Genomic DNA, 21,791 nt, shown 5'->3' with positions numbered 1-21,791 from the left:
CTCATGGGAAAAGGCGGAGAACAATATGGCGATGGCGAGGAGCCGTAAGTATTGGGGCTCCGCTGGCGTGCCGGCTGGGCAGGGTTGTGAGAGAATGCGGCGGTGGGCGGGCCATAAGCCGCCACCCGGGGTCCCCTCACCTCCCCGCCCTGTCCCCTCGCCCCCTCCCCACCCCCCTCGCGGTGCCCGGTGTGGTAGCGTGATGCTGACCCTTCTTTATTCTCTCTTTCTTTTAGGGAGAAGAAAAGAAGGAGAATAGAGGAGCTGCTGGCTGAGAAGTTTAGTGCTGCGGGAGGCCGGGGCCCTCTTAGGGGGCCCCCGCCTCCCAATACCCCAGGCCTAGGGGACCAGCCGCAGCGGGCCCGGGGGTGCTGGGAGGGGGGTACCCGGAGCGCAGGCCGCGCGGCCTCATCCCCTGACCCCCGTCCTGCAGCCCCGGGGGCCCTGCGAGCCGCTCCTGGTCTCTGCCCCGGACCGGCGTCGGGGCCGCGGTGCACTGCAGCAGGTCCTGCAGGGGCTCACCCGGGTGCCTGACCTAAGGGTTTTGCGGAAGGACTCGGGCATCCCTGTCTTCCTTCATCCCAAATTGGTAGAGCCGTGACCTTGTGAAAAGGGAGCCTGATTTAAACACAAAACACAAAGCCGTGTTGACTTTTCGTGAAACACTGAGACAGTAGTACCAATTGCAAACTTTTAATGAGAACTTTATGTGTCAGGTGTTGTACTAAGCACTTAAGTCACTTTTGCAAAGTGATTGTTGACCCCAAACAGCTTATTTTCACCTAGTATTACACACCCTTTTTCTTATCGGATGATAATTTGTGCTGGTGCGACAGACTTGCACAAATTGTTTCCCAACCTGGCCACGCCACATAATTCCTCCTCCCTACAGGGAGTGGAAAATGGGTGTGATGAATTAGTGATTCTTTGCAAATTTCCAGTAGCCATATTCCTTCAGAAATTATCTCAGTCAATTGAATTTCAGTTGCAAGAGAGCTGGAAGACAAGCTTAATTTCACACCCTTTCCCGTCTTTCATTTCCCTTCCACTTTTGCTTAAAATGACAGTTAAAGTTGAAGTGCTTACTATATGCCAAATACTGTAGTAAATCCTCTGTGTGGATTATTTCTTTATACTCATCAGGACCTTGTAAAGTAGCTACAACAGCCTACAAATGAGGCTTATGGGTGTTAAATAATCTGCTCAAGGTCACAGTACTGTTAGTTGTGGAACCAAACCCAGCTCTGACATCAAAACCTATGGTCTTTTTTGCTAGGTAATACTTTTTAGTCTCCCCCACCCCCCCTTTTTTTCCCCAAAAAAAGGAAAATGCAAAGATATTACTAACATATTTGAAAGTGGAAATTGTAGCATTATAGGAAAGTTAAAAATTATCAAAACCAAACATGAGTCTTGCACTGAGTAGAAAGTACATATATTTTGTTAACTGAGTCCCACCTTACTCAGTGGGATGTACTGAAAGGCTTCCAGATGGTGATGTCTACTGTCGCCTAATTTTTGTTTTTAGTGGCAACAGAATTCACCTCATGGTATTAAAAGATTGATTTTTGAAGTTTGGGACCTTTATTTCTTTATGTCTGAAAGTTCCTCTCATCAAAAACGATCTCTAAATCATACTTTTCAAACTTGGAAAGATTTGAAGCATCACCATTCTGAAAGTGTAGTGATGTTTTTTTTGTTGTTTGTTTTTTTCTTGTAATTGATAGTTCCTGAATCAAGCATGTTGGAAGAACGGATTGGGGAAAGTTGGCAGGCATCTTTTGTAAATACCAAATTTAGAAAATGCTCTCACCAATCATCCAATATCCCAAGTTTGATCTTGCTTTGCTGTAGGAACTCAGAAACATGTAGACTGGTTTATTTTATCAAATGGATGAAATAAAAGAGGAAACAACACATGCAGTTCTTAACTTTAAATGATATATATAAGAAAACTTTTGAAAGCAATAAACATAACCACATTGAATATTTCCCTTTTTATTTGAGCAGGTCTGGTGTGGTTACCTTTACATTTCCTTGAATGAACTATTCATACATAGTAGTTGTAGGTGTGACTTTTTCATACTGATCTTTGCAGCTGAATTTACTGTGTTCTGTGCAGAATGGCTGTTGATGGTGGGTGTGGGGACACTGGAGACTGGGAAGGTCGCTGGAACCATGTAAAGAAGTTCCTCGAGCGATCTGGACCCTTCACACACCCTGATTTCGAACCGAGCACTGAAGTGAGAAACATTTATTTTAAATAACTCCTCTAATAATTTTATGTTTCAAAAATAATAAAATGCTTCCTTTTAAATTTGCTCTTCCTATAAAAATACTAATAAAATGTTTTGTGAAATTAAGTTAGTTTGAAGTACTAAATTGAATATTTAAATTGTCATTATTTGACTAATATTTGAGCCATTTTCACATTTCTTGTGTAATGCAAGTTGAAAATTATTTTGACAAGTAAAATATCATCATAATAAAATTATTTAAAATTCTAAGTGATACTTCATTTAAAATTCCAGTTAAAATAACTGACGAGACACTTCCCTATTGTAACCCTGTTATGAGGAATTAATTTTGACAGGAATGTAGGTGTGCTTGTTTAAATTTTGTAATTTAATTGGAATGAGCATCGTTATTTAACATTGAATATAATTAATTGCATGTTAAAAATTATGAAAATGCTGTGTGATAAAGGCATAGAATTTCAGATTGATAGTATTTGACTTAAAGGAGGTGCATTTAGATGTACATTTTTTATTATAAGGTAGAAAAAAGTATTCTTTATACCTCTGTGTTCATAAAGAGACATTATTTTGAAGTAGAAATAGTTTTTATTCTTAAAAATTGAAGTGTAAGCTCTTGGATTTGGCCCAGTGACATTTGAATAGTTTTTCTTCTTTAATCCTGGTACAAAATTGACAGTATTAATTCTGCCTTTCTTTGAATAATCCATCATGTTTTCTTATGCTTCTGAATTTTTTGATTATAATGTAAGATGATCAATTCTGTTAAATGATTGTTTCCAGTTGTATTTCTGTGGATACACAATTTTCCTGAGTTTTATTTACTCTTTCTTCCTGTCATCTCATGTTTTGTAAATCTCACTGTATTCAAAAGCAGGTGTTATTGTGCTTCCTTTTTTTCCCTAAACTTTTGAACACCTTGTGCAGTGCTTCATACTTTATCTTTAAGATTTTTAAACTTTTCTAATTTTAGGAAATCAGTTAAATAACTGAATTTGATGCTTTCCACCCCCTTTCAACCAAAAAGACAACTTTTTATTAGGATCAGCTTTTCTTGTTATAGAACATAGAATTCACTTTTTAATATTATAAAAATTAAATAAAAGTCAATTTTAAAAGATCAAAAAAGAAACTCTGAAGTCATTAGGGTTTTAGAATTTCTGAGTCTACGTAGTTCATAAATTTAAAATACTTTATTTATTAAATACAGGATCTGTTCTTCATCCTCAATTGCATTTTTCATGGACATATATAAAACTATTTTATGCTTGTTTTATTGATGGTACTCATGGTTTTTATCGCCCATATTTTAATATACCTTTTCATTCTTCACAGTCTCTGCAGTTTTTGTTAGATACATGTAAAGTTCTAGTCATTGGAGCTGGCGGCTTAGGATGTGAGCTCCTGAAAAATCTGGTAATATATATATAATATGTATTTTTCCTCCTTTGTGATAATTAAACTTCTTTCCTTTTCTGTAGTATTAGGTAATTTCTTTTGTGATTGTTAATCTTTTCTCTTGAGCTTTTTTTAGATTAGTTTAGCAGGTCAAATTCCAGAAAGTAATTGAAATGATATTACTTTGGAACTTGTTAAGCTATAAACTTCTCAACTATAAAGTCATAGACAGAATTTCTTACTTCCACTTTCTTTTTTGCTCTTTACCAAAGAAATTTTTGTGCTTCCTTTTGGAAATCCCTCATTAATTTCAGTGAAGAAATAACAGAACTAGTAATTCATATTTTAATGTATAGTTTTAAAGAAAATTTAATTTATTTTGCTCCTCAAAATAACCCAGCTAGGTTGGCAGGGCATTGGGCCATTGTATATAGAGGTGGATGCTGAGACAGAGATGTTAAAAGACTTGCCCAAGTTTTTCTGGATTATAATTTACCTGTAATCAAATCCAGGCCATCGATTCTGAAGTGTTCTTTTTCATTCTTTCGTGCAACCATCTGGTATACATGACATAATCAGACAGTAGTTTTTTATAATGATACAGTAGTAGACCTGAAAATTTGGGAAAGTTAAACCCCTTCCTTTCTGTCTCTTACCCTTTCTTGTTTCCTTTCTTGTGAATTTGTTTTTAACGAATATCATTTTAATAATGGGTATTGCTTAGTGAAGCTGTTTCTGTACACTGGTTGGAAATCCATAATTTGTGACTTAATTGGTTTCATTGACTTTTGATAACCACAATATAGTTTTTAAAAGTGTTTTATCACTTGATTTTAACACAAATGGGTAGGAGGGAGAATTGGTTTAGAGCCATATTTATATGTCAGGCTTCTCTGTAGTGTATAGAAAAGTATAGTGTGTAGAAAAAGGAAGCAGGTCTCAGAGCAATATGGAGAGCCTAAAAGTTGGCCAAGTTTAAATACAAACACAACCACATTAATTTTGCTAGGAGATACCAATGTCACTCCTGGTGAAACTGCAAAAACTTAAGCTTTGCTGTGTGTAGTGCTGTGCTGGGCTCTGTGGGGATTATAGGTTGTCATGATCTATGTTCTCAATGAATTTAAAGTTCTGCTGGGAAGACAAGGCTCACAAAAAACAAATAGTATGTGTGATACATACTCTGTGAAGCGGTGCCCAAATGACAGTAACTTATCCTCCATAAATATTCTAGCAATGTAGAAACCAGAGAGTTCTGGGGTGGAAGAGTTTATGGAGGATGGACAGTGGTTTTTAAAAGGCATTGTATGTGCACAAGTGCCTTAATGCTTAACTTTTTCCAGTTTGCAGTTATTTGCAAATGAGATATAAACTAATTTTAAATGCAAAGTAACTGAAAATTAGATCAGAGGACTAGTCATCAAGTAACTTTAGGAGTGACCCATTTATTTACTTGTTTCTTTGTTTATTATATTATATAACCTCTTATACAAAAGAAGGAAACTAAGGGTTGTCAGTTTTACCAGTTTTTTTTTTTTAGGCATAAGTATACAAGAGATATACATGTTTTTCTTTAATTAATTATAAGCCCCAAAGACTCATTGTAGACAACAAAAATTTGACACAGATATAATTGATTGAGCAAATATTTATTGAGCTTCCTCCCCCATATGCCAGGCACCATTCTAAAGATATGAAGGTAAAGATACAGCACTGAGCAATATGGAGAGATGCCTGTGTGGGGCTTACATTTTAGAGGAAGAAAAAAGACAAAAAAGTAAAATATATGGTATGTCATATGGTAATAAATGTTACAGTGAAAGGAAGAATGGAAGATAGGTAGCCTGGCAGGCAGGGAAAAGGTTTATAACAAGGTGCTATTTGAGCAAGGAGGTAAGCAAGTGAGCCATAAACAGATACCTGCAGGAAGACCAGTCCACACAGAGGGAACAGTAGGTAAAATAGCTAAGAAGTGGGAGCATTCCGGCTATATTTGAGGAGGGCAAGGAGTCCAGTGTAGCTAATGCAGAAGTGGGAATGGGGGAGCATTTTTGGAGAGGCTATCAGAGAGGTGCTGAGGGCAAGAGTGGAGGAAGGGCAAATATCGCGAAAGACATTGGAAGCTTCTGTAAGGACTTTAGCTTTAACTCTGCATCAGGAAGTCGTTGGAGGGATTTAAGCAGAAGAGTGACGTGATCTGACTTTTAACCTGGATCACTGCAGTTGATGTATTGAGAATAGGCTAATGGAAGAGGAAGGGAGAAAGCAGAGAAACCGATCAGAAGGTTGTTGCAGTGATCCAGGTAAGAGATGACAAATAACTTGGATCAGGGTGGTACCTTGGAGGTGGTGAGAAATGGTCATATTATGGATACATTTTGAAGATGGCGTCAACCGGTTTTGCTGATGGATTGCTTGTGAGATAGGAGAGAAAGAAAGGGGTCAAGGATGACACAGCAAGGTTTTTGTCTTGAGCAACTGGAATGATGGAGTTACCATGGTGCTGCAATGAGGAAGACTATTGGAAAAGAACAAATTTGGTGGTGGTGGTGGTAGTGGTGAGAGAGGATGATGAGGTGTTTGGTTTTGGAAACTGTTAAGTTTGAAATGTCTATTTTATGGTACTTTACGTTAAGAGATTGTCTGAAATCACCAAGAGTCTTTAGGGCAGAGAATTGAGATGGAGAACTAAGCATAGGGGCACTCTAAGTTTTGACCAGTAAAGTTAGAGAAAAACTCCTCTGAGTGTGGGGAACTGGAAGTTAATTAAAAAAAAAAAAAGTTAAAATTTTCAAGAGTGTGGGAATCAAGTGAAGAAAGTGTTTTAAGGAGGAGGAAGTGATCCACCCTGCCAAATACCTCTGAGAGGTAAAGTCAGATAGATTGAGAATTGATCATTAGATTTAGCACCATGGATGACATTGGTGACCTTTACAAGTATGAACTGGTAACATGAAAGCTTGTTTGGAATAAGCTCAAGAGAGCAAGTATAGACAGTTCTTTGAGGATCTCTTGCTATAAAGTGGGACAGAAAAATGGGGAAATTATTGACAAGTGATTTAATTTAATCATTTAAGTAAACAGACCAAAACCAGAAAAGCATAATTAATTATTGAGACTTATTTTTAGGTCTAGATAGTTCAGTCTTTTGCTCTGCCTGGCTGGTAAATTTGAATGGTGGTTGTACTGTCGGAATGCATGGCTTTATTGAAATCCAACAGATTTTTGCTTTTCCCTAGCTTTTTTGATTGCTTGCTCTTTATTCAATACTTTTGAGACATTCCTTTCACATGTGCTGTATATGTATGTGTGGGTGTGTGTTTATAATGTATATCTTGTAATAGTTACCATTTCTGAACTCTGCAGTGCTTAATGTTACATAAACTAAGCTAAAGCTTGTAGGAATTTCTTTTTAATAATATTGTGAAAAAAGAATAGCAAGTCAATTAAAGTAACCATCATTAGTAGCAAAGCTACAATTTTACAAATGTGTTTATGGAATTATAAAACAACTGTAATCTGTAGAAATTTTTAGTTACTCTCTTTTGGGTATACGTTGTTTAAAACTGAATAGTTACACATTTTTGACCTTTACAAGACCCTGAATTTTATATACCTTGCAAGAATATTTTTAACCACTGAATAAGATTATGCATCGTTTATTAACAGAGAATTCGTAGACTGAATAGTACATTGAAAACAAATCTTAAATATTCAAATGTGAGGAAACTTCTGCTTAATTAAATTGTTTTTATTCCCACAGGCATTGTCTGGTTTTAGACAGATTCATGTCATAGACATGGACACTATAGATGTTTCCAATCTAAATAGGCAGTTTTTATTTAGGTAAGTTTTAATATCTTAGTTTACTTTATTTCTGGAAATCATCTGAACTTGAGTACATTACAGTTTAATAATTTTTTAAAATTACTGAGAATAATACTAATTTTATAAAACAGCAACAGAAGTCACAACTACTCTCATTTTAGGTTAAATTTTGCAAGAAAATTTGTGGCATTCTGGTGCAAGTAGTTTTGTAGGCAAAGTGATTTTGCTTTTTTAAAAGAAATCTATTTCAAAAGTGTTCAGATAGTCCTGGGTATGCAGGATAAAATTGGGCTAGCAGAAAACGTAACGCTGGATTTTTGATTAGGCATAAAACCTCTATTTTATCTTTGTAGAGGATCCTAAAGATTAAAGAGATGGAAGGATGGGTTCAACTAAGTCAAGTTAATGACAAGTTGTAATTGCAGTTGAACTTTTATTTGACTTTTACGTTTTATTTTTGTTTGTTTTTAGTCCTTGAAAAATTTCCCTTCTTTATAGAAGTTTGTGGGACCTTTACAGTCTGACAGTTTTTTAGTGCAGATACCACTGAACTGATTGGTTATTGACAATAGCCATGCTGTTTAATTGAGCTGTGTTTGTGGCTAAAATGATTGAAGATCATATTAATAGGTAACATTTATTGAGTGTATATGAACTAGACACTGTCTAAGCTCTTTATGTTATTTCATTTAATCTTCAGAACAACCCTCAAGGTAGGTACTTGTTTACAAGGCTGTATTACTTGGCCAAGGTTTACAACAAGGGTAAGATATGTAAAAGGCCTTTATATTCAAGGCCTAATGTTAGGTGAAACAATGTTTGATCCCTTAATCCTGGAATGGTAAATTAACAAACAAATCTCCACAGGAACTGTCCAGGAGTTCTTTTGTTTGGATTTACTGTAAAAGCACATAAAATCCCAAACTTAAAACAATCTTGGAAATCTCTCTCTCTGTCCCACATACCTAAAGAGTTCCTTTTGCTCAAAGAAGTTGAATGCATTACTGAAATCAAGTTCTTTGACTTATAGCAGGGATTTTTCTATTGTAAGTTCGGACAAAGTCAGAAAAAAACTCTTACCAAAAGTTCTCAATGAAAAAAGAACACTGCCTTATTGTAGAGAACAAGAATTTGCCTAGTAAACTCTTTTTCTTTGGAATTCCAGTTTTAAATAAAATATAATTTTTAATAAGCACATTTGACTTGTAATTTTCATTTATTTTTAAAGTGTTCATGCTGTGCTAGATATGGAGGAATACAAAGAGAATATGGTCACTTTCTTCCAGGTGTTCATAGTCTATTGGGTGTGATAGGCATGTTTATAACAAAAATGTGTTGTGGAAAAGAAGTAATGAAACACTTATTAATACATGAAAGAGTGATCTATTTCTGTGAGGATAATAAGAAAAATATTAGGAAAGAAAATACCACTTGTGCTGAGATTTCAAGAGGGAATTCATGTCCTTTCCTCTTCATGGTTATTATCTAGGAGAGAACTTTTAAAGCCTTACATATTTAGCCTTTTGAAAATATTGGTAACATTTGCAATTTTAGATAATGCCTTTGGAATGGTTCCTTTCTGCAAAACATGGTTAGGGCTCTTAAGGGACACAAAATTTATTACTTAATCAGCTCACCATGGGAAAAGGGGATAATGAAGGTTCTTACATCCCTAGAATGAATCTCATTGTATATATTTTATCCAAGACCTGCACAGTAACTGTGAGTTACTGTGGGTTCAGTGAGGATGCTTCTAAGCAAGGCTGTGGGTCTGTAAAAAGGTCCCAGAAGGTCTTTACTATGAATCAGAATAATTTTTTTACCGTGGGAAATGCCACAGTGGGAACTGGCCAGGAAACGGCATTATTTTGCTTTGCCTGAAAAAAAAAAAAAGCACTGTTCATATTTTCACTTAACAAGTATTTAGACTTGTGTTAATTTAGAATATCAGCAAAGGTTGACATTTAGGGTTGAATGAATGATTATACAGCAAAATTTATTACCAATATAAAAATACTTAGATAAAAATATTTCTTCTAAACATGCTATAAATAAACTTAACATGGATATATTTTTATGTTTGAAAGTAAATTACATAGATCATCTAGGTCTATATCACAAGTGATAATTTAAATATAATTTTTCCTGTAGGGCTAAAGATGTTGGAAGACCTAAAGCTGAAGTTGCTGCTGAATTTCTAAATGACAGAATTCCTAATTGCAATGTAGTTCCGTATCCTTTTGACAAAAAAAAAAAAAAAAAAAGAAAAAAAACACAATTTTTAAAAAGCTTTAGTTTTTTCTTTATTTTAAAAGAGAGGTTTAACAGAGAGGATATAGGAAAGCAAAAAAAAATAATAGCTGCTATAAGCTTACTACTAGAACTGCTGATAATATTTTGCTTTATATCCTTCCAATCTTTTCATTATGGTTATATAAAAATTTTTCTTGCCCTGAGTTTTAAATTAAGCTTAGGTAGCCTGTGCCATCATCTGCTTTTATTTTGCCTTATTGCCCTTAATTTCAGTATCAATTTCGTATCTCCTCTACTAGATCATAAGTTCCTTGACTGGATCCAGTTAATCTTTGTATTATAGATGTATTAATTAATACTAAGATGTATTAAACGTCCCCTTAAGCTAACAGGCAAGAGTAGATAGTCAACGTATTATTAGCCAAATGATATGTATGGCTTTGTTTTTAAGAAAAATGTTTTTAAAAACGAGTTTTCACCCTTTGTTGGTCCCCATATATTTAGATCTGGGAAACTTTTGGTATTTTATAGAAATTCAGGCGGTGATATATCTATGTAGAAAATCACACAGGATACAAGATAAGCATACACAAATCTATTATATTTCTATATACTAGCAATGAACATGTGGCTAACAAAATTAAAAATACAATGCCATTTACAACTGCTCAAAAAACAAACAATACTTAGGTGAAAATTAACAAATTTTAGGAGAAATACTCTTTATGTTCAAAGATTGGAAGATTTAGCATAGTAAAGATGTCACATCTCCCTAATTTGATTTACAGTTTTAACACAAGGCCTATCAAAATCCTGGCAAGATTTTTTTTGGTTATATGGACGACATTATTCTAAAATTAACAGGGAAATTAGGTAAAGGAATACCTAAGAATTCTAAAAAGGCAAAATAAAGTGGGAATAATCTCTCGACCCAATTACAAATCTTTATTATATAGCTACATTAATCAAGACTGTGTGGTATTGGCAGAGCAATAGACAAAGATCAATAGAACAGAATAGAGAACCCAGAAATAGCCCCATACAAGTATGGCCAGTGATTTTCACAAAGGTGCAAAAACAATTCAGTGGAAAAAAGATAGCCTCTTCAATGAATGTTGCTTGAGCAATTGGATACCCATAGGCAAGAGAATGAACCTAGACCTAAAACTCATACCTTATACAAAAACTAACTCAAAATAGAGCATAGATTTAAATATAAAATGTAAAACTATAAAGCTTTTAGAGGATAAAATAGGGCAAAATCTTGGGTCCACGTGTTTAGTGAAGAGTTCTTAGACACCTCAAAAGCACAGTCAGTAAAAGAAAAAATCAATCAATTGGGCTTCTTCAAAATTAAAAACTTTTGCTCTCTGAAAGACCTTTTTGAAGAGGATGAAAAGGATGAAAAGATATTTGTAAACCAGATTATCTGACAAAGGACTCATATCTAGAATATACAAGGAACTCTCAGAATTCAACTTTAAAGAACAAAACTCCAATAACAAAACGGGCAAGAGGCATGAAGAGACATTTCACTAAAGAGGATGGCCAAAAAGCACATGAAAGGTATTCAGCATCACTAGTAATTGGGGAAATGCTGTAAAGACAATGATGAGCTACCACTACACACCTGTTAGAATAGCTAAAATAAAAAATAATGACCATATCAAGTACTGGTGAGGATACAGAACAACTGCATCACTCATACACTTCTTGTTGGAATATAAGATGATACAGCCACTCTGAGAAGTTGGCCATTTCTTAGAAAAAACTAAACATGCACTTAAACCATATGACCAGCATTTGCATTCTTGAACATTTATCCCAGAGAAAGAAATACTTATTTTTACACAAAAACCTGTATATAAATGTTTATAGCAGCTTTATTTGTAATAGCCACAAACTGGAAACAAGCAAAATGTCCCTCAGTAGGTGAATTGTTAAACAGTGTATCCATACTGTGGGATGCTACTCAGCATTAAAAAGGAGTGAACTGATGAAACATGCAACAACATGCAACATGGATCTTAAGGGTTTTATGCTGAATGAAAAATGCCAATCTCTCTAGGTCACATGCTATATGATTCCATTTATATAACATTCTTGAAATGATAGAATTAGGGAGAACAGATTAGTGATTGTGGTGTGGTTGGGGTGGTGGGGAGGAAGAAAGAGGGGAGGAGTATGGCTATAACGGGAGATCTTTCCGGTGATGGAATTGTTCTATATCTTTTAATTTTCTCCAGAGTTTTATTGACACACCATACAGTCCATCCAAAGTGTAGTCACTGGCTTTCAGTATAATAACAGAGCTGAGCTTTCATTGCCACTATCAATTTTAGAACATTTTCATAGCTCCAAAAAGAAAAACCCCATGCCTTTGTGTCCCCCCTATTATTGATACTTAGCTTTGATGTGCTACCTTTGTTACAACGGATAGAAGAACATTAAGATACTACTGTTAACTGTAGTCCATAGTTTGCATTAGGTGCATTTTTTTTTCCCATATACCAAACTAATATTGACACCTGTTCTATATCTTGATCAATTGTTTGGTAGTGGTGGTTATACAAATGTATATGTGTCTTGAAATGACATACAACTATACACACACATTGTACCACTGTCATATTCATAATTTTGTTATTGTACTATAATTATGTAAGATGTAACCCTTGGGGAGAGCCAGGTGAAAGGTACAGAGTCCCTCTCTACTATCTTTGCAACGTCCTATCCTTGGTTTGGCTCCTGGTTCCTCTATTGCCATTCCTCAAATGCTTTCTCTGGTTCTCTTTTTGACCTGCTTTTCTAGCTGCAGATTATGGCTTGCCTAGCATTCAAAAGGAATAGGAGTCTGAATGGGTGAGGGCTAGAATTGAATTTATTTTTCATAGCTTTATTTATAGATAAGAATGAAAAATCAAGGGCAAGCATATTGTATACCATCTCCATTTTCTCCATTTTGCTTTTTTTTTAAAGATCTAATGGATTGCTTATCTTAATTTTAGAAAAGCAATATAATTTGTATTTTACTAAACCTAAAATTTCTTCATTGGAAGCATTTAAAATATATGCTTTGCAAACATGCAGTTAAGATGGTTAAGTGCTATGATTTACCCACATCCACAGCTAATTTTTTTTTGAAGTTCCCTTTCAGCCTCTTGTCTCAGGAAAACTCCTGACAGACTGTGTTTGGGTAAAAAGAGAGAGAGACTTGGAAAACTGAGTTAAATGAGAGAGGAAGGAAGAATTCATACCTACTTACCCCACTATGCACCCCCCCCCGAAAAAACCCCAAACAACAAATCATTAGCAACTGAAAAACCTGAAGTCATCTGAATTTTAAAAACATTAGCTTTATAGTAACTCTTGAAATCACTTTGCTAATGTATTTGTTTCCTTCACTAAACAAATGTTTATCATATCTCCTTGGTGCCAGTAGTTGAGGAAACACATACTTTTCCTTCATGGGCATTATGGTTTTATATAAAAGTAACTAAAGCACAGTAAAAATGTGTGCCCCCTAAGGGTCACAGATTAAGTGATGTGAGGGTTCAGGGGTGAGTGAAACTACTTTCAGTGGTTGGGGGAGGGGAGAGTGTTAGAAAAGAGGTTTTGTCAGAAAGTGAGGTCGTGTTCATTTTGTCAGATTCCTTGAATTCCCTGCTTTAAACGTTGATGACTGATCTCTTATTTTCAATTTACACTTATAGTTTTTCCTTATGGCATTGTTAAACACATTTTAGAAATTAAAAGCTTCCTTTACTTGTCTTCAGACATTTCAACAAGATTCAGGATTTTAATGACACTTTCTATCGACGTAAGTTGTCCACTTGAAACTCTCACTGATTTCTTACTATTTTTTATGTATAGGTTTCCACCAAATATTGCTAGCTATTTGAAGACTATTTCTTTAATTTTCATCTCTCTGTCAATATTAGCTTTCTAGTACAGTTGTTGACTGATGGAAGAGAATGACACTGTTTTCTTAATTGACAGTATTAGCCCCATCTTTTTCTGCTGACTTGAGTAAGGATTATTAAAGGATTAGGAGCCATGTGTGTGTATTTGATAATAAAAAATTTTTTTGTTTCTCTGAAAGTGAATTATTTTATGCAATTGCATTGAAAAAAAACTAAACTGCATTTTTTTTCCTCACAGAATTTCATATTATTGTATGCGGACTGGACTCGATCATTGCCAGAAGATGGATAAATGGCATGCTGGTAAAGACTTTAGTGTTGATACGGTTCTCTGAAGTTCTTACTGCTGCCATTGACACACTGAAATTTAGAATTGCATGTCATGTTTTTGAAAAATCAGAGTTTATTTAATTTTGGATTAAGTAGATGTAGTTCACTGTTCATTGCTAGTCACTGGTTTTCGGGTGAGGACATAAATTCTTAATATAATCTCTTGAGTTTTGATGCATTGGTACTCAATAGCATGATTGACTTGTAGAATTGCTTGAGAGCACTCTTCTTTCTTTGAATTCTTATCCCTGCCTCCCTTTAAACCCTTTAAATCATTTTCTTAGATATCTCTTCTAAATTATGAAGATGGTGTGTTAGATCCAAGCTCCATTGTCCCTTTGATAGACGGAGGAACAGAAGGTTTTAAAGGAAATGCCAGGGTGATTCTACCAGGAATGACTGCTTGTATTGAATGTACACTGGAACTTTATCCACCACAGGTAAGCAGGAAAGCACTTGCATAGAATTACAGTTGGATTATTAAGCCTAGTAAATATTTAGGATTGTTAATGAAGTATAACCATGTTTTTAAAGTTATGGTAAAAGGAGAGATGAAAAAATATGAAATTCTGCCCTATTTGAGGAAAGTATGAACTAAATATTGTGGTTCTGATATTATGCTGTTTTCATAATTTATATTAATTTCTTATTTGGGGAATAGGGATCAAGGTGAATTGTAAAGCCATATGTTAGGATAGAAATAAAATCTACTTTAATCCATATGGTGGGATGGACCTTTCTTTGATTTTCTCCTATACTTGTTTCAGGGAAATACAGATATGAGAAAGATCTTTCCAAAGATGGGGCTCTTTAATCTACGTACCCACTTAAATGACAGTTGGGAGTTTTGAGTTATAAAAGTAAACAATCTTAAAAAATATTTATTTGGAATTAATTTAACTCTGTAAATTTGTTTTGGTTTTGGTTTATTTTATACTTTCAAATTTAAATATCAGGTAAACATAACAAGGTGCTCACATTTGAGATTCTGTTCAGCATTTTTCTCATGGTCTAACAAAGCTTCAGTTTATAAACCTTGTAGAGCAAACCTGTCTTTATAGGCAGATTAAATTAAGTGAGGTGACTCAGATGACCCCTGTTAGTTTTGGAAGTGTTATTAACAATAAAAATTTTTTGTTTGTATAAGTGGAAGGCTAAGTTGAATTATAAGAAAGAGTTACTTATGGTGTGACTGTGTGATTGTGAGGGCTTATGGCTTGCACTCCCTTTACCCAGTGTATGGACAGATGAGCGGACAAAATGGGGGCAGGGAGTAGATGAATGGTGGTGGTGGTGGGGAGGGTGTGAGATGTTTTGGGTATTCTTTTTTACCTTTATTTTTATTCTTATTTTTATTTTTTTAAGTAGTGAAAATGTTCAAAAGTTGATTGTGGTGGGTGCACAACTGTGTGATGGTGCTGTGAACAATTGTATACTTTGGATGATTGTATGGTGTGTGAGTATATTTCATAAAATTGCATGAAAAAAGGAAGAGTTACAAACTAGGTCATAACAGTTTTAAAATGGAACTTCTAGTTATCATTTAAATTCCACTAAAAAAGGCTAATTTTGATTTTAGGTTAATTTTCCCATGTGCACCATTGCATCTATGCCCAGGCTACCAGAACACTGTATTGAGTATGTAAGAATATTGCAGTGGCCTAAGGAGCAACCTTTTGGAGGTAATAACCTAATTTATTAATCTTGAATTACATAAATTATATATTCATCTACATTATTCATTTGGATAATTACATTAAAAAACAAACAAATTATGTTTACATAATTCTGAATTCTGTCTCCCTCTTTTCTCTCTTTTTTTTTTTTAACAGAAGGGGTTCCATTAGATGGAGATGATCCTGATCATATTCAGTGGATTTTCCAAAAATCCCTAGAGAGAGCATCACAGTATAATATTAGGGGTGTTACATATAGACTAACTCAAGGTGAGTTAGCAAATTGTCATCTTGAGATGATCCTTTTTTTAGAGGGTGAAGATGCTTTGAGGGGAAAAATGGATGTGATGTTAGTACCATGTATTTGAAGTAAAAGTAAAGGCACCATGGAAATAATAGTTTCCTGGTGCCTCAAAGTAGGAGGGAATTGAGCTCAGCAGAATCCATACTACTGCTTAGCTAAGAGGAATTTAATAAAATTATTGAGTTTTATTTACTCAGGTTTGGAAAAGGCCCTAAGTCATCCATGTTGAACTATCCATTTTATTTTTCTCTGAAGAGAAATTCTTCACCTCTTGAGGCAGTCTGTTTCACATTTAGACAAGACTATTAGATAATTACTCAATATATTGAGCAGAAATATTTGTCTTAGTTTGGTCTGCATATTGTCCCAGGGTGCCATTGAAGACTTAATTTCCTTTTAAGTAATAGCTTTTAGCATATTGATGACAGTGATCTTGTTTCCTCCAAATCTTTGTCCGTGCCATAAACCTTGCTAGTTCCTTTAACCCTTTGTCATGTTGCACAGTTTCAGATCTCTATCAAATTGCTTTTCTTTAACCATATTTCAGTTATCCATATGTCTCTTAACTGTCTAAGCTAAAATGTAGCATTCTAGTACTGCTGTTATTTTTAGATCATAGACTTCCGATAATGGGTGCAGTCTTAAAGGAGGGCAGAGTTTTTTGCTTGTTTACATTGATACACTTTTGATCCTTTTAAGTTACTCTCCACTAAAATCGGGAAGTTTCCTTCACATATGCATTTGTTGAGCCTCATTGCTCTATTACATATCTGGCAGGATTTTTTGTTTGTTTTGTTTTATACTCAAATATAGGTCCCTACAAATTTATTCTTAAAATTAAACCTGCCGTTTCCTCTCTCCTTCCCTCCCTCCCTCCTTCCCTTTCTTTCCCTACCCACCCCACTCTCTCTCTCCTTCCCTCTCCCCTATATATATATATATATATATATATATATATATATATATATATCCTTTTATGCCTGCCAGTTTACCTTTTCACCTTCATTTCACCTATCAATTTGGTAATATATCTTTTATCTTTCTTGCAAATAATTGATTAAAGTTTTTAACAGCACTGAACTGTGTGAGAGCAGCTGTCTGAATCATATCTATGTACAGGTCCTTTTATGTTTATCTCTTACTATTAATCAGACCTTTTTTGAATATTTCATATTTGTGTTATCCACAAGGAGTCTTGAAAGACCTTTCCAGATGCTGTACTGAAGCTTAAATATTCCGTCTTCCACATTTCTCTTAGTTGCCAAGCTAGTGGTAATAACTAAATGAGGCTAGTCTGTCAAGACTTGTCTTAGTGAACGTCATAATGCTCAGTCATAGTGATCACAGCTTCTTGTTCCAGGAATTTTTAAAGAATTTTTCCCAGGGTCATCACCAAGTTTATCAGGAAGAGCTCTCATTTTTTGAATTTCTGTTACTTCTTTTGTGATTCTTTCCTTATATTTACTGATGTTTTAGTAATGTCATGTGAAAATTCTATTCATGCATACTCCCCACACTGACCTGCTTTTTGTTCTTTGAACACACCAAGCTCATTACCACCTTAGCACTTTAACACTCACTAGTTCCCATGTCTGGAATGCTCTTTCCTTGGATCTCCTCAAGGCTAGCTCTTTTTCCCTCAGATATCAGCTTAACCAGTTCTTCTGATCATCCTACAGTGACTTCACAGGCATTCACTGTTGTATCTATTTTTTTTTCCTGTTTATCATTACTCAGTGCTAATGGTTCCCTCATTTTTCTATGCAAAAAATATTTCACATTTACCCTCTCATATATTCCTGCCCTAGGGATTCTCCCTTGCTGTTCGCTCTACAGAAAGCTCTTTCCTCAGGGCATTGCTTGGCCGACTCTTTCTCTTGGTTTAGGTTTCAAATCAAATATCACCTCCCTAAGGAGACCTTCCCTGACCATCGTGTCTAATGTTCTGCCCCCACCATCATCACTCTAATACATACTTTGTTTTATTTATTTTTATAGAACTCTTCAATATCTGAAAATTTCCTATATATTTACTTGCATATTATCTCCCTCTATCTATGATAGGAGATACTTTCTTCAGTGCTACTATGCACAATAATAGAACAGGGTCTGGCATGTGGTAGACATCTGGTAATTGTTTCAATTAAATGAATTCAGTTTGTTCTGATCAGGAGCTATAAACTCATTTCAATATGTGATCTTATCTGTTTTTTGATGGTTGAGGGTCTTGACAGGGAGTACAGAAGCAAAATTGGAAGTGAAGTAGCCAAAGCAGTAGTTCTATCCATTTCTTGCTCACATTATAACAGAAAGGCCTCCTTTCCTGTTCATTCCAGCTTTGGTGATTGTGGTGGGGGCTTTATCATTTGGGCAGTGCTCTTACTTCTCATTCCTAATATGTGAATATTGATATGAGAAAAGTAGAGTAGAAACAGAACTGTTTTTAACATTTTGTACAGTCAGGTTGTAAAGCAAACAAAGGTGATAAGGGGCAGTTTTTTGTCTTAAAAATTTTTAATTGAATGACATAGTATTAGGTGGGCATTAATTATATAACTTATTTTTCATATTTTATTCAAATCTTACTGAGTATGCTATAGTATAATATACTAAGAGTATGCACTTTGGGACAGATCTATATAACCATGGACAAGTTATTTAATTTTTCTCAGACTCATTTTCCTTATCTTTAAATTCAGAGTGTTAAGAAACATAAGGATATTGTGAAAAATATCTTATTTAATCTTTGTACTATGCCTAGAATACAAAAACACTAATTGTTGGCTATTATTACCGTTATTATTTCACCTGTGTATAAAACTCAGTGAGAGAGTTTACTTTTGTCTGCTACTGTAACTTCTTGTAGATTCTAAATCTGCTACAAATTGATGGCAATGTTAAAGAAGATTGTATCATGGCTAAACTTAAGTTTTGTTTTCTGACTTAAAAATAAAAAAAACAAGATTAGGATAATGATACTTAACAGTCATATTGTCTAGTTTAACATATCTATTTTTTTTTTTTAAAGATCATATTTTAATTAATTTCTTTTTTCAGGAGTTGTAAAACGAATCATTCCTGCAGTAGCTTCCACAAATGCAGTCATTGCAGGTGAGGAAAAAAGGCCACCACTTAATTTCGTTCAGTTTTTTTTCCCTTCGGTTTTTTATTCAGTGTTTTGACACTAAATTGATGTTTCTGTAATTACTTGATCTCAGAAAACAGATGTTCTAGAAACTTGATATTTCTCAAGTAGAAGGCATAATTAAGTTCTCCAAAAAAACCCAAGCTATTAGACCTTGTATATTTTTGTTTTCTTTTATGTCATAAGGGTAAAGTGCTCTGCAGTATAAGGACATTTTAGTGCCATTTCTTTTTCTTTTTTAATGGAATTTTATTGAGATATATTCAAACACCATAAAAACTATTTGAAGTTGACAATTGCTGGCTCACGGTATCATCACATAGTTGTGCATACATCCCCATGATGAATTTTAGAACATTGTCATTACAGATTTCATTATTCTAACAATATTGTGCTACCATCACCTCTATCCATTTCCAGATGTTTAAGTTCAACCGAGTAAAACATTCTAGTGCCATTTCTTTTTAATCAGTATAACAGGCTATTTTTTAATGAGACAAAGATGGAGGAAAATAGGTAGTATTACTCTATCACTTGGATAGAGATATAAAATTTACTTTTGCAGTATTTTTTTAGTGTGTATATGTGTATAATCTACTTTTTCATCAGTAGCCATGGAGAATGGATGAACATAGATGTTCTATTTAATATAGTTAATTTATTTCTTCTGATACATAACTGACTTTTTAAAACAGCTGATTTTAAGTGTCTAATTTTCATTGAATTAAAGCAACTTTTTTTCTCCCCTCTTCAGCTGTGTGTGCCACTGAGGTTTTTAAAATAGCCACAAGGTAATGGTTTTCATTTTTAATATGTATGTAAATCCATGTTTTGGGCTGATTCATTATATAAAAATGAACATTTTTTTTTCATTACAGTGCATATATTCCCCTTAATAATTACTTGGTATTCAATGACGTAGATGGGCTGTACACATATACATTTGAAGCAGAGAGAAAGGTTAGTAATATTACACTAATGAAAACTTTTTTGATCATGTACTTTGATTTTTAAATATTAATTACTGGTCAGAAATTTGAATGAAATTGCCCACACCCTAAGTATTTTATTTCCCAACTTCCAGAACTATACTGTATATCTTTGTAGTGTAGCCTGAAAATAAATACCATGTAGCAAAGTAATTTAGGAAAAATGGCCTATTTAAAGCCTAAAAGAAATTATTCATAGGAAATGTATGATTATAAAACATTTTGATTTTCATTTCATTGTTTACAAAGAGACTAATATTGGTGCATATGACATCATGACCTGTGTTTTATATATGTAGGAAAACTGTCCAGCTTGTAGCCAGCTCCCTCAAAATATTCAGTTTTCTCCATCAGCTAAACTACAAGAGGTTTTGGATTATCTAACCAATAGTGCATCTCTGTAAGTGTTCTGGATTTATGTTAATGTTGTAAAAGTCATTTTTGTGATTTTAAAACTTGAAGTAGAATTGTTATTATTATTATTTTTCAAAAAACTATCTGTGATACTGCTTTCTCATGATGACATTTAGGCAGATGAAATCTCCAGCCATCACAGCTACGTTAGAGGGGAAAAACAGAACACTTTACTTACAGGTGATCAATTTCAGTTTTTATTTCTTTTCAAAAATTATATTAAAAGTTTAATTTCCTTTTAATGTGTTTTACATTAAAAGCACATTACATTTAGATTGTTTTGTTTTCTAGTCAGTAACCTCTATTGAAGAGCGAACAAGGCCAAATCTCTCCAAGACATTGAAAGGTACTTTAAATAAGTGTATTTATATTTACTAATAGTTTTTCTTTTTTCTTCTTCTTCTTTTTTTTTAAACTTTATCAAAAAATTAAAACAAACAAAAAAACACCACAACATTTTGAACAGAACAAAGGATTAAGACAATCTAAAATAACTGCTTTGCTTCCAACATGTTCCTACCATACCCCAAGAAAATTAATAAACCATATCCAAACAAAGGAATAAGAAAAACAAATAATCCAAAATAACTACATTGCTTCCAACATGTTCCTACCATACCTCAAGAAGATTTGCATTTAATAATGCCTTTAAGTGATGGTATGATCATAATAACTTAAAATGTAGAAACATTAATAATAGAAATGAATTGTTGAGAGAATATTTAAAAATCTGTAAGAAATCAAACATATTACCTTAAATAGAGAATACTGCATTTGGATGTTTAAGACCATAAATCTCTTTGTGTGTGTGGGTATGTGTGTGTATTGTTTTCCTTTTGTTGAGATTTTTGCTCGGATTAATTATACTTTTTCCATTTTTAGAATTGGGACTCGTTGATGGGCAAGAACTGGCAGTCGCTGATGTCACCACCCCACAGACTGTACTATTCAAACTTCATTTTACTTCTTAAGGAAAATAAATCTTCATATAATAGAAAACTCATGGAAATATCACTTTGTGGATGCTAAGAAATTTAATTGATTTCACTTTTAGCATTAATGTTGCTGGAATTTGACTTTTTTTTTTTAACATATAATGAACTACTTTTTTTAACTTTATAATGTTCCCTTGAAGACAGATTTTGGGGTTGATACTTGTAAGCATTTACATTAGTAATATGCAAAATGATGCCTGGAGAAAAAAAAAGATGAGCAAATGTTTTGTTTCTCTTACAAGAGGAGGCAAACACCCTCTTATGTATGAATTTTGTTATTA

General features: G+C 34.2%; 1 protein-coding gene across 2 annotated transcripts; it reads left to right on the top strand.

Moving 5' to 3' along the window:
• Window positions 1–21,791, top strand: UBA3 (ubiquitin like modifier activating enzyme 3). Of its 2 annotated transcripts, XM_037800121.1 has the most exons (18): window positions 1–44; window positions 237–278; window positions 2,123–2,243; window positions 3,591–3,671; window positions 7,417–7,499; window positions 9,633–9,713; window positions 13,511–13,554; window positions 13,896–13,960; window positions 14,272–14,427; window positions 15,567–15,669; window positions 15,820–15,933; window positions 19,025–19,078; window positions 19,867–19,903; window positions 19,991–20,072; window positions 20,401–20,501; window positions 20,632–20,695; window positions 20,807–20,861; window positions 21,398–21,791. In XM_037800121.1, exons 1-18 carry the CDS (start codon window positions 4–6, stop codon window positions 21,484–21,486), a joined length of 1,413 nt encoding a protein of 470 aa, XP_037656049.1. In that variant the 5' UTR covers window positions 1–3; the 3' UTR covers window positions 21,487–21,791. The 2 variants fall into 2 exon arrangements, with proteins under 2 accessions (XP_037656049.1, XP_037656058.1); XM_037800130.1 differs by lacking the exon at window positions 237–278 and having other exon boundaries at window positions 5–44.

This window comes from Choloepus didactylus, chromosome 1 (assembly GCF_015220235.1).
Source record: "Choloepus didactylus isolate mChoDid1 chromosome 1, mChoDid1.pri, whole genome shotgun sequence".
In the NCBI taxonomy this organism is placed as follows: Eukaryota; Metazoa; Chordata; class Mammalia; order Pilosa; family Megalonychidae; genus Choloepus; species Choloepus didactylus.
The sequence above is the reverse complement of the archived record's forward strand: the minus strand, read 5'-3'. Positions and strand labels throughout refer to the sequence as shown.